This window comes from Microcaecilia unicolor, chromosome 2 (assembly GCF_901765095.1).
Source record: "Microcaecilia unicolor chromosome 2, aMicUni1.1, whole genome shotgun sequence".
NCBI lineage: Eukaryota > Metazoa > Chordata > Amphibia > Gymnophiona > Siphonopidae > Microcaecilia > Microcaecilia unicolor.
Window position 1 is genome coordinate 491,716,000 of NC_044032.1, and position 13,420 is coordinate 491,729,419.

The window sequence follows — 13,420 nt, forward strand, 5'->3', positions numbered from 1 at the left end:
TCAGCATTAGTATGTAAATGTCCCCCATCAGTAAATTTAATACATTATCAATGTAGAACCTTCCTTTGGACATATTTTATGAGGACCGGTCAGCATTAGTATGAAAATGTTATTAGTATGATATATAGTTTTACATATGGAATTTTAGTATTAAATCTGTGTGTTCTTTCTACCATTATTGACATTTTGGTTTCTTTAATGCAGAGTACGTATCCTCTCTTTAATTATCCCTCAAATTGTTGTTGTTATATTAGGATGTCCATTTTTCACTTTTGTATTTTGTTTTTTATTGTTTATATTTTGTATATTATTGTTGGTATACTTACATTCTTTTATTATTTTTAGACTCCTGAAGCAGACCTAGTGGCCCTAACACGGCCCTTGTCGTTTTTCAGTGATAATAAACATTTGGGGGTCCTTTTATGAATCTGTGGCAAAAGGGGGCCTTCGCTGGCATCAGCACATGTTTTTGACGTACGCCAAGTCTCCCTTTTTACCGCAACAGGTGATAGGCAGGTCTTTCCTTTTTTATAAAAGAAATGGCCGTGTGGCAAGTGAAGCACTTGCCGCATGGCCATTTTGGGAGGAGCACTTACCGCCACCCACTGTAGTGGTAAGGGCTCCCACGCTAGCCTGGCATTAACCTGGCAGCGTGCAGCACTCTCCTTTCAGAGGGAACAAGGCAATGTCTCATACAATTTCTAAATATTGTCTGGGGTAAAGTACAAAGACCTGGTCTCACTTAATGCTATGCCAATATACTAAAGAAACCGTTAAAGACAAGTTCAATTACTAATAAAGTTCAATTCAATCCATATACTGAAAATAATGAAAAAAACCTTTAATAAAAATATTTAGTGAAAAGTGCTCAGTGAATTAGGGTCCTGTTTACTAAGCCGCACTCTAGGTGCACTAGGGTTTTTTAGTGTGTGCTAATGATAGAAACACCCATATGAGTGTCTCTAGTGTTAGCACGTGCTAAAAACGCTAGCCCAGTAAACAGGGCCCTTAGTGTTTACCCATAACTGGGAGAAACAACCAAAGAAGTCCATCTTTGTACCCAGAGCAAAGATCATATCAGTTGCATAATTTGTCACTGAGGGAAAGGTTAGGACAGCTGTTGTACTTGGTGATTCGATCATTAGGCATATAGATAGCTGGGTGGCTGGTGGACGTGAGGATCGCCTGGTGACTTGCCTGCCTGGTGCGAAGGTGGCGGACCTCACGTGTCACCTAGATAGGATTCTAGATAGTGCTGGGGAGGAGTCCGCTGTCTTGGTACATGTGGGTACCAATGACATAGGAAAATGTGGGAGAGAGGTTCTGGAAGCAAAATTTAGGCTCTTAGGTAGAAAGCTGAAATCCAGATCCTCCAGGGTAGCATTTTCTGAAATGCTACCTGTGCCACGCGCAGGGCCCAAGAGACAGGCAGAGCTCCAGAGTCTCAATGCGTGGATGAGACGATGGTGCAGGGAGGAGGGCTTTAGATTTGTTAGGAACTGGGCAACATTCTGGGGAAGGGGGAGCCTATTCCGAAAGGATGGGCTCCATCTTAACCAGAGTGGGACCAGGCTGCTGGCATCGGCGTTTAAGAAGGAGATAGAGCAGCTTTTAAACTAGAAATGGGGGGAAGGCCGACAGTCGCTCAAAAGAGCATGGTTCGGGATAAGGTATCTTTCAAAGATATCACCATAACAGGGAAGATAGAGTATCCTGATAGTGAGGTTGCAAAAGAGATTGTAGTAGATCGGGTATCTTTAAATAACAATAAAAATCAGACAAAAGATTGCCAATTAATACTGTCAAGTACTAAGCATGATGTACTTAGGAACAACAAACATAGTTTGAAATGTCTATATGCGAATGCCAGGAGCCTAAGAAATAAGATGGGGGAGTTAGAATATATTGCACTAAATGAAAAATTAGATATAATAGGCATCTCTGAGACCTGGTGGAAGGAGGATAACCAGTGGGACACTGTCATACCGGGGTACAAATTATATCGTAGTGATAGGGTGAATCGGATTGGTGGAGGGGTAGCATTGTATATTAACGAGAGCCTTGAATCAAATAGATTGAAAATTCTGCAGGAAGCAAAACACTCCTTGGAATCACTGTGGATTGAAATTCCATGTGCAAAGGGGAAAAGGATAGTGATAGGAGTGTACTACCGTCCGCCTGGCCAGGACGAACAGACGGATGCGGAAATGTTAAAGGAAATCAGGGACGCAAACAAACTGGGCAACACAATAATAATGGGGGATTTCAATTACCCGCATATAGACTGGGGTAATGTAACATCTGTACACGCAAGGGACATAAGATTTCTTGATGAAATCAAGGACAGCTTCATGGAACAGCTAGTTCAGGAGCCGACAAGAGAAGGAAAAATACTAGACTTAGTCCTTAGTGGTGCTCATGATCTAGTGCAGGGGGTAACGATACGAGGGCCGCTTGATAACAGTGATCATAATATGATCGGTTTTGATATTGGCATTGAAGGAAGTGAAACTAGGAAATCAAGTACGCTAGCGTTTAACTATAGAAAAGGTGATTACGACAAAATTAGAAAAATGGTGAAAAAAAGACTGAAAGGAGCAGCTCGCAGAGTAAAAAACTTGCATCAGGCGTGGATGCTGTTTAAAAACACCATCCTGGAGGTTCAGGACAAATATATTCCACGTATTAAAAAAAGGGAAAAAAGACTAAACGTCAGCCGGCGTGGCTAAACAGTAAGATAAAGGAAATCATTAGAGCCAAAAAACAATCCTTCAGAAAGTGGAGAAGAGAACAAACTGAAAGTAACAGGATAGATCATAAGGAATGCCAAGCCAAATGCAAAGCGGAGATAAGGAGGGCAAAAAAGGACTTTGAGAAGAAATTAGCGTTGGAAGCAAAAATACATAGTAAAAACTTTTTTAGATACATTAAAAGCAGGAAACCGGCCAAAGAGTCGGTTGGGCCGCTGGACGAAAATGGTGTTAAAGGGGCGATCAAGGAGGACAAAGCCGTAGCGGAGAAATTAAATGAATTCTTTGCTTCGGTCTTCACCGAGGAGGATTTGGGGGGGACACCGGTGCCGGAAAGAATATTTGAAGCGGGGGAGTCGGAGAAACTAAACAAATTCTCTGTAACCTTGGAGGATGTAATGGGTCAGTTCAGCAAGCTGAAGAGTAGTAAATCACCGGGACCTGATGGTATTCATCCCAGAGTATTAATAGAACTAAAAAATGAACTTGCGGAGCTACTGTTAGAAATATGCAATCTGTCCCTAAAATCGAGTGTAATACCGGAAGACTGGAGGGTAGCCAATGTTACTCCGATTTTTAAGAAAGGTTCCAGAGGAGATCCGGGAAATTATAGACCGGTGAGTCTGACGTCGGTGCCGGGCAAGATGGTGGAGGCTATTATTAAGAATAAAATTGCAGAGCATATACAAAAACATGGACTGATGAGACAAAGTCAGCACGGATTTAGTGAAGGGAAGTCTTGCCTCACCAATCTAATGCATTTTTTTGAGGGGGTAAGCAAACATGTGGACAATGGGGAGCCGGTTGATATTGTATATCTGGATTTTCAGAAGGCGTTTGACAAAGTGCCGCACGAAAGACTCCTGAAGAAATTGCAGAGTCATGGAATCGGAGGGAGGGTATTATTATGGATTAAGAACTGGTTGAAAGATAGGAAGCAGAGAGTAGGATTGCGTGGCCAGTATTCTCAGTGGAGGAGGGTAGTTAGTGGGGTCCCGCAGGGGTCTGTGCTGGGTCCGTTGCTTTTTAATGTATTTATAAATGACCTAGAGATGGGAATAACTAGTGAGGTAATTAAATTCGCCGATGACACAAAATTATTCAGGGTCGTCAAGTCGCAGGAGGAATGTGAACGATTACAGGAGGACCTTGCGAGACTGGGAGAATGGGCGTGCAAGTGGCAGATGAAGTTCAATGTTGACAAGTGCAAAGTGATGCATGTGGGTAAGAGGAACCCGAATTATAGCTACGTCTTGCAAGGTTCCGCGTTAGGAGTTACGGATCAAGAAAGGGATCTGGGTGTCGTCGTCGATGATACGCTGAAACCTTCTGCTCAGTGTGCTGCTGCGGCTAGGAAAGCGAATAGAATGTTGGGTGTTATTAAGAAGGGTATGGAGTCCAGGTGTGCGGATGTTATAATGCCGTTGTATCGCTCCATGGTGCGACCGCACCTGGAGTATTGTGTTCAGTACTGGTCTCCGTATCTCAAAAAAGATATAGTAGAATTGGAAAAGGTACAGCGAAGGGCGACGAAAATGATAGTGGGGATGGGACGACTTTCCTATGAAGAGAGGCTGAGAAGGCTAGGGCTTTTCAGCTTGGAGAAGAGACGGCTGAGGGGAGATATGATAGAAGTGTATAAAATAATGAGTGGAATGGATCGGGTGGATGTGAAGCGACTGTTCACGCTATCCAAAAATACTAGGACTAGAGGGCATGAGTTGAAGCTACAGTGTGGTAAATTTAAAACGAATCGGAGAAAATTTTTCTTCACCCAACGTGTAATTAGACTCTGGAATTCATTGCCGGAGAACGTGGTACAGGCGGTTAGCTTGACGGAGTTTAAAAAGGGGTTAGATAGATTCCTAAAGGACAAGTCCATAGACCGCTATTAAATGGACTGGAAAAATTCCTCATTTTTAGGTATAACTTGTCTGGAATGTTTTTACGTTTGGGGAGCGTGCCAGGTGCCCTTGACCTGGATTGGCCACTGTCGGTGACAGGATGCTGGGCTAGATGGACCTTTGGTCTTTCCCAGTATGGCACTACTTATGTACTTATGTACTTATGTACATGTACTCAATAAATTGTTCTTGTTCTCTTGATAATTTTGTAAAGCTAAAAAACCCAGAAACTTATCTCTTTGATGGCACTTTATAATACTTTAGAAGCTCCAGGTCTCCAACATTGTTCATGAGGTGGTTCTCACAGTCCTTCCATGACGTGAAAAAGTTTTTTGTGATGATAATTATAAAAAATATTCTATTTTTTAAAATCAAATCAATTATTGTATACCACTAATATCCCCTTTCCAGGGTTCAGTGCAGTTTACATTCTAGATGAGACAAAAGATAGTAATGTTAGTGTGAGGTATGAGAACAATTAGAGACCATTGGTGTAATGCATGAGACCAAAAACATTATAGGAAAGGATAATGGATGATACTAGGAGGGGCATTTTCGAAAGGGACGTCCATGTTTGGATTTGGCCATCCTCGCAAAACGTCCCGATCTAGGGGCGGAGAAACCCATATTTTCGAAAAAAGATGGACGTCCATATTTCATTTCTAAAATACCGTTAGGGACGTCCAAATACTTAAATTTGGTCGTCCCTAGATTTGGTCGTCCCTAGACATGGTCGTTTCTGATTTTCGAAACTAAGGACATCCATCTCAGAAACTACCAAATGCAAGCCATTTGGTCGTGGGAGGAGCCAGCATTTGTAGTGCACTGGTCTCCCTGACATGCCAGGACACCAGCCGGGCACCCTAGGGGGCATTGCAGTGGACTTCATAAATTGCTGCCAGGTACATAGCTCCTTTACCTTGTGTGCTGAGCTCCCCAAACCACCCACTACCCACAACTGTACACCACTACCATAGCCCTTAAGGGTGAAGAGGGGCACCTAGATGTGGGTTTTGGAGGGCTTGCTGTTTCCTCCACAAACGTAACAGGTAGGGGGGTATGGGCCTGGGTCCACCTGCCTCAAGTGCACTGCACCCACTAAAACTGCTCCAGGGACCTGCATACTGCTGTGATGGACCTGAGTATGACATCTGAGGCTGGCATAGAGGCTGGCAATCAATATTTTGAAAGATATTTTTTGAGGGTGGGAGGGGGTTAGTGACCATTGGGGGAGTAAGGGGAGGTCATCCCCGATTCTCTCCGGTGGTCATCTGGTCATTTCGGGCACCTTTTTGTGCCTTGGTCATAAGAAAAACATGACCAGGTAAAGTTGTCCAAGTGTTTGTCAGGGATGTCCTTGTTTCTTTCGAATATGGGTCAAGGACATCCAGGTGTTAGCCACGCCCAAGTCCCGCCTTTGCTATGCCTCCGACACGCCCCCTTGATCTTTGGCCACCCCTGCGACAGAGTGCAGTTGGGGACGTCCAAAATTGGCTTTCGATTATACCGATTTGGACGACCCTAGGATTTATGTCGAAAGATGGGCGTAGGAGACAGAAGTCAATTGATTGTTATAAAGCAGTCTTTGGGAAGAGGTTTTTAGCCTCTTCCTGAAGCTAAGGTAGCTGTTTTCTGTTCTGATGGCAATAGGTAGAGAGTTCCATATTTTAACTCCGAGTACAGAGAATAGAGAGCTGAAAATCTTCTGATTTTGAATTTTTTGAAATTGTGACACTAGCATCACTAGCATTCTGTTAGACTGGACCAAACATAGCAAAGCGGTCTTAGTCAGAATTTGGAGGTGAAACCCTGTAAAACCTGGAAAAACTAAACAAGCAGCTTTGAACCTGAGTTTTTCTGCTATGGGAAGCCAGTGCAGTTTAAGATGTTGAAACACTAGTATATCTATTCAATCTGTATATTAGTCTAGCAGCTGTATTCTGTATGATTTGCAGTTTTTTTTTCTGATATTGACACTTAATACCAGGAAACAGAATGATACAGTAATCCAAGTGAAGTAGGACTAACATTTGGACTAGTAGTGTGAAGGCTTTTTGGTCGAAGAATGGTCTGACTAGATGTAGCTGTCTCATTTTGCATAGTGTTCTCTTCCTTATCTGATTAATATGGGAAGAGAAGGTGAGTGAAAAATAAAGCAAAACCCCTAATACTCTGGTTTCAGATTTGACTATAAAATTTTGACCATTGGACAATGATATTGATGATGGGATCTCAATTTCCTGATTTCAGAACCACAGGACCTTGGTTTTTTTTGTGCATTCAGTTTCAGTTTATTGGTCAGGGCCCAGGTGCTAATAGCAGTCATACCATTCACTACAAACTAAGTTGGATCTTTGTTTGATGCCGTCACTGGTAAGAGAAGCAGGATGTAATCCGCATAGGATAATAGTAGTTCATTAAGTCCCAGGTGTATTGAGGCAAGGGATGACATAAAGAGGTTGAACAGTATCGGTGAGAGGGGAGATCCCTGCAGGACCCCGCAGTTAGGAGACCAGTAGTTGGAAAGTTGGCTGTTTTGCTTGACAGAATAGCTTTGATTTGAAAGGAATCAACTAAACCATTTGAGCACAGTCCCTGTTATTCCTATTTGATCCAGGCATTCGAGTAGCAATGTGTGGTCCACCGCATTGAACGCCACCGTTATATCTGGGTTGTATCTTTGTTTTTTGCTGTCACTGCTAAGTTCAAAATTCCTCAGTTCTACAATTCAAAACCTTCTTTTCCATGCAAAACAGTATGTTCCATATATACTGGAATCTCTTGCTCTGTTTTTTGTTTTTTTTTTTACTTTACAGAACAAGAACAGTTTGAGTACATGTCAGTGACAAATTATGCAATTGGTAAGATTTTTGCTCTGGGTGCAATGATGGTGTCCTTTTGATTGTTTCTCCCAGTCATGGCTAAACACTAATTCATGAGCACTTCTCACAGAATATTTTTATTATTAGGGGGTTTTCATTATTTTCAGTGTATAGATTGGATTGAATTTTATTGATAATTTAACTTGTCTTTAATGGTCTCTTTAGTATTTTGGCATCATAGAATCTGTAGCCAAAATAAGTGAGTTGATTTTATATTATCTTTCTGTTTCTGCCCTTGTATTGTGTGTAACCAAAAACTCAGCATTCTTTTTCATGTTTGCTCCCTAGGCAGAATATGAGGTGGCTTCAGATGAAAATCGCAGAGATTGTGGTCTGAAAGTTTTAGACACTTACTTCAACAATGGGGTAATTTTTCTTATACTGATATTACATGTTCATTTTAAGAGAAATAAGGGAACTAAATGATAAATAATTTTGTGGAAGAACTGTTGAGTCATTGAATCAAGAATTCCCAATAGCATATTTTTAAAGATGTTTTTTGAGGGTGGGAGGGATTAGTGACCATTGGGGAGTAAGGGGAGGTTATCCCCGATTCTTTTCGGTGGTCATGTGGTCATTTTGGGCACCTTTTTGTGCCTTATATGTAAGAAAAACACATCTGGGAGAAAACATCCAAGTGTTCATCAGGGACATCCTTGTTTTTTTTGATTATGGGTCAAAGACGTCCAAGTGTTAGGCACGCCCAAGTCCCGCCTTTGCTACGCCTCCGACACACCCCCTTGAACTTTGGACATCCATGCGACGGACTGCAGTTGGAGACGTCCAAAATCGGATTTTGATTATACCGATTTGGACTTCCCTGGGAGAAGGACGTCCATCTTCCGATTTATGTCGAAAGATGGATGTCCTTCTCTTTCGAAAATGAGCCCAATAATGTCTTGTCTATTATATCATTTTTATTGCATTGACATTAATCATATTTTTGTTATATGATTGTTCTACAGTGCTGTTGATTGTGTATATTTCTGATACTGCATCATGTTAGTCCTGTTACTTGGTTTCAATTTGCCATCTCCAAATTCGCCACAAACTCTGCCCTTGTACTGTCCACATCCTTATCAATCCACATTTTATGTTTGTCTGGTACGCCCTTAACCATTTTGAATATAGGTTGGTTGAGGTCGGTTATTTGAAGATGAACTGGATAGGTTCTTGATACACAAAAATGAAGAGGAGAAAAAAATAGAGAAACAGTGGGGGTGGGGCAGATAGCAGCAAATAAGAAACAATAAGAACAGTCATGCCTGTTGATGATTAATTGAAAGAAAGGTGAATGACATGCACTTAGAAACTAGAGACTGGAGACAGAAATGTCCATAATACATGGTGCAACATTAGGTTCCACCATGTAGAAGGGTTGATCAGATAACACATCACCTACACTCCTCAGAAAAGTCTTTTTTAACTCCCTGATCTTGATGTTATTAAGCTTATAACAATTAGAAAGAATGTTTCATATGCTACACTCCTTCTCTGGAACTCTCTTTTTGAGGAACCTCAAAGTTTTTAAAAACAGTATTTTAATTGAGGTGTTGGAGATTTTATTGTAATACTATTAAAAACGGCTCGTTTCTGTTTGAAAGGAAACGGGTGCCAGTAATGTTTTTTTTTTGTTTTTGTTTTTGGTAACTGTAGAGTTTTTAGAAAAGTATTATAATGAGAAGGAATAATTGTTAAATTTGTAAATCATCTGTTGCTATGTTGTACCATCATGTGAAGCAACTGTCTTCCCAGGTGCAGTGTATGTTTGAGAGAGTGTGTGAGAGTGTCTGTGTGAGAGAGAGAGAGTGAATGTGAGAGTGTGTGTGCGTGTGTGTGTTTGAAAGAGTGTGTGTCACAGTCAGACACAGAGAGTGAAAGAGTGTGTGTGTGAGACAGAGATTGTGTCTGTGTGTGACACTGCTTCAGTGTGCCAGAGTATGTGTCTGTGTGTGTTTATGACTCCCTCATTCCTTCCAAAGTGCAGGTACCCGCACCCTTTGTGTCTGAAGTTCTGTAACCACAGGGGCGGGAGTGAGTCAGAGTGTATGTGTAAGTGTGGGTGTGACAGAGAAACAGTGTTGTGGGTGTGACAGTGAGACACAGAGATTTGTAGGCTGGTTGTGTGTGAGAGAGAGCGTGCGTGTGTGTGTCTCCATATCCTTCTCCTTCCGCTAAGCTGTTGCAGGACCACAGGGGTGGGCATTGAAACAGAGTGTATGCCTGTGTGAGATTGTGGGTGTGACAGTGAGACAGTGTGTGTGTGTGTGTTCGAGAGAGTGTGTGTCACAGTGGCACACAGAGAGTGAAAGACTGTGTGTGTGTGCATATCCTCCTCCTTCTGTGTGAAGTGCAGTCCCCCCCTTTCTGTTAGAAGTTTGGCCCTCCCTCCCTCCTGTGAGTGGCAGTGTAAGGGTGCCCCCCCACCCCCCCGTGTTTTGTTTTTGAATTCCTTTTCCTTCTTTTATCCAGCGATTGTGTTTTCTTTCCCATGCCTTCCATCCATCCATCTGCAACATTTGTCCTCTTCCCCCTCTCCATGTGTTTTTGTCTGTCTCTCCTTGAAGTTCCAAGCCCCCTTCCTTAAAGTTTCTGCCCCCTTAATTGTACCTGCTCGCTTAGACGTTGCCCTGCTGTCTGTGAACCTCATCCAGCTTGCGCTGTTGTTAGTGCTGCAGGATCGGTGTCTGTGAACCTGCGGCCGGAGGCTGTCTCTTCACCTTGTTTTTTTTTTTTTTTGTTAGTGCGGGTCCAGAGGGTGGTTCGGGGCGGCGGTATGGTGTGTGGCAGGTTCGGTAGGATAGCAGTGTCGGGGCGGCGGTATTCTCAGGTGGGCGGCAGGTTTTGGAGGGCGGCAGTATTCTCCTCAGCTGGGCGCCAGTCTCGTGCGGTGCTAGCGTTCTGATGGCGGTTGTTGATCTCGTTAGAGCACGGCAGGTTGGGGAGTGCTTCTCGAGCCTTTTTGTTTGTTTCTTTTTTTTTTTTTTTTTTTTGCGTGTGCCAGCAGCCAGTTCCTCTGATCAGCTGGGTTGAGTGACGTCATTGGGTTCGATGCTGCCTAGCAGACCACCTCCGTGCTGAGGGAGCCACGGTCCCAAGCACATTAGAACGTTGGAGGTGAGTTTTATTATATAGGATGTTGTTTTGAAATTAATTGTAAACCACTTTGATACTAAGGGGTCCTTTTACTAAGGTGTGCTAATGTATTTAGCCCACTCTAACGATTAACACACTCTAAATGATAAGACACCCATAGAAATATAATGGCTGTCTTATTTAGCACACACTAATCATTAGTGCGTGCTAAATCCATTAGCGTAGTAAAAGGACCCCTAAGGTATTTGTGAGTCAGATTTGTGAGTTCTTGTACCAAGTAGAGCGCTGCTGAGCCCGGTACTCGGATCAGGTTCAGCTTGGCAGCTGGACAACCCTGGGTTTCACCTGCGCTGACCGCCGTTCCCCAGAGGTTGAGCCCCTAGGTGCGGGCGGCCTGCAGGACTTATGGGATGGAGCTGGAAGCGGGGTGATGAATTTATCAGTCAGGCAGGCAGCAGGTCAAGAGAGTAATCCAGGTACAAGTGGCAGTCAGTAGGCAGGCGGCAGGCAAGAGAGTAATCCAGGTACAGGCAAAGTCAGCATCGAGGGACCAGTAGATAAGAAGCAGACCACAGAGTTAGAAACACCTACCAAAGTAGAAGCCGAAGCATGGAGTCCAGGGAGAGCTCAGCTGATAAAATGCTGGCGACTGACAACAGCAGGGAGAAGGGGCCAGTGTTGCCAGGTGGGCGGTTTTACCGCCCAATTGGGCGGTTTCCCGCAACCCGCCGTGGGAAATTTTTGCCCGCGGCGGGTTGCAGTTTTTTGGGCTTCTTTTGGGTCTTTTGGGTGGTTTTTAAAGCGGTTTTTTCGGCCGCGGGGGGCGGGGTTAGTGACGTTTTGGGCGGGGCCGATGACGGGGGAGGCGGGGCCGATGATGCGGGTGGGGCCAGTGACGCGGGGTGGGGATGATGACGGCGGGGGTGATGACGCGGGGGTGGGGTGTCAGGGGCGGGGTTTGACTTTGGGCGGGTTTTGGCCTGGATTTGGGCTCGATTGGGTGGGAAAAAATTTTTCCACCTGGCAACCCTGGAAGGGGCTCAGCCATAGGACAAGAGCAGGGGAAGGAGGAACCGGAAGACCAATAAGAGAGAAGCAAGAAAAGCCAGGCAAAGGAAGAGCAGACTCAGGTGGGTGGAAGCAAAGCAATCAAGGGGCCTGGAAGCCAGGCAGAGAGAGAGAGAGAGAGAGAGTAGAAACAGGTGCATGGAAGCAAAGCAATTAAGGAGCCTGCAACCACTGCTGTCTGAACAAACCCAGAGAGGACTACACACACATGGCTCAGGCAGTGCCAGTCAAGTGTGCGTGTCAACGGGACCCCACGCAGCCCGAGGACGCCACTTGCGTTGAGGTAGGGGACATGCAATTGTGCTGTATAAAATTAGTAAATCTAATCAAATCCATAGAAGACTAGAACAAACCATCACAAAGAAATGAGGTATGGTGTATCCTTTCAGACTAAACTGCTGGCCAATAAGCACTATACATGACCCCTGTTTAAGTTTTAAAGTCATTAATACCTTCATCCCCTGTTTTTAACCAATAAAACTCCAAAACATAACAGCCCCAAATCTCTTCTCAAACTTCCTCCCAACCCCCCCCCCCCCCCAATGATCCAGAATAAGGACAAATATGACTGTCACAGAAAGAAAGAAGATTAAGAGGTTCGCGTAGTTTTCCCATTTTCCCACAGATATAGATTGCCCCATCCACAATATTTTCATTTGAACCTAGAGAATAAATTATTCTAGAAGAGATTTTATGTGGTAAGTACTTGTGCTATACTAAACTGTCAAAGCACATGTTTTGCAGTTTAGTATACTTCACACAGTATATTTTTGTTTAAAACTTGATCTGTTTAGGTTTCTAAATGTTAAACAGATGGTGAAAGGAAATAAGCTTTGAGTATGGGGTTTTCAGTTTTGGCACAAGACTACCACCGACAGACTAATATCCTCAGATTTGAGGAATGTAATGAAAGGAATGTGTTCTGGTAGTATGAAAGATGCACTGGTAATGACTTATAACTTTCTAATGGACAGCATCTTCCAAACCACATATGGATATATGCGAGTTACTTAAAAAATTTGAGATTCAGTACTTTCTTTCATTTTTGTTTATTGTCAGCTTAAAGAGGGGCCCACTTACTTTTTCTTCTGAATTGCCCTGTCCAAATAAAATCAAAACTGGCTAGAGCCAGTCCGTCTGCACATAGTAGTGGACGATGTGGAGGAAGTGCTCAGGTCTAAGTTAGAAAGAGGTTGACTGAAATAGTCAATGGGGACTCAGAGGGCAGTCAGAAGCAAACGCTTGAGCTACTACTGTAAAAGTGTGTACTAAATTCAGATCTTATTCTCATCTGTCAGTTTTAAGAGACATACAGGTAACTCTGACAATCAAAAACTATTATTGCGCTCATTTTCAAAGCACACGGACATTTTAAAAAGATGAAAAAAAACATCTGCCGAAAACATTCAAATAGTGATTTTCGAAAGGCAGAAATAGGATGTTTTATACTGTAGTGCATCCAAATAGCAAGAGGGCAGGCTAAAAACGTTTTGTGGGTGGGACTAGGGTGGGACCAAAATTAGGACATCCAACAGCAATCATGGAACAGGAAGAAATGTCCAAGGGGAAAAGAAGGGTGTTTTTCTCTAGATCTGTTTCAATCACATCCAAGTAACAAAAAGACACTGAATAACTAGCAGATCACTGGACAGATTAAGGCGTGATGCTGTCCCCCTCCCACCCTCCTAAGAAGTGAAACTGAAAGGAGATACCGGGCTGT

At 43.3% G+C, this 13,420-nt stretch overlaps 1 protein-coding gene across 2 annotated transcripts in view; it reads left to right on the forward strand.

Annotated features, from left to right (window-relative positions):
* The window catches only part of GRK4 (G protein-coupled receptor kinase 4), a 324,643-nt gene that overhangs the window by 190,543 nt on the left and 120,680 nt on the right, over nt 1-13,420 (forward strand). For both annotated transcript variants that reach the window (XM_030191137.1, XM_030191135.1), the window contains exon 4: nt 7,825-7,902. In XM_030191137.1, coding sequence (XP_030046997.1) covers nt 7,825-7,902 — 78 coding nt within the window. The remainder of the gene's footprint in view (nt 1-7,824; nt 7,903-13,420) is intronic.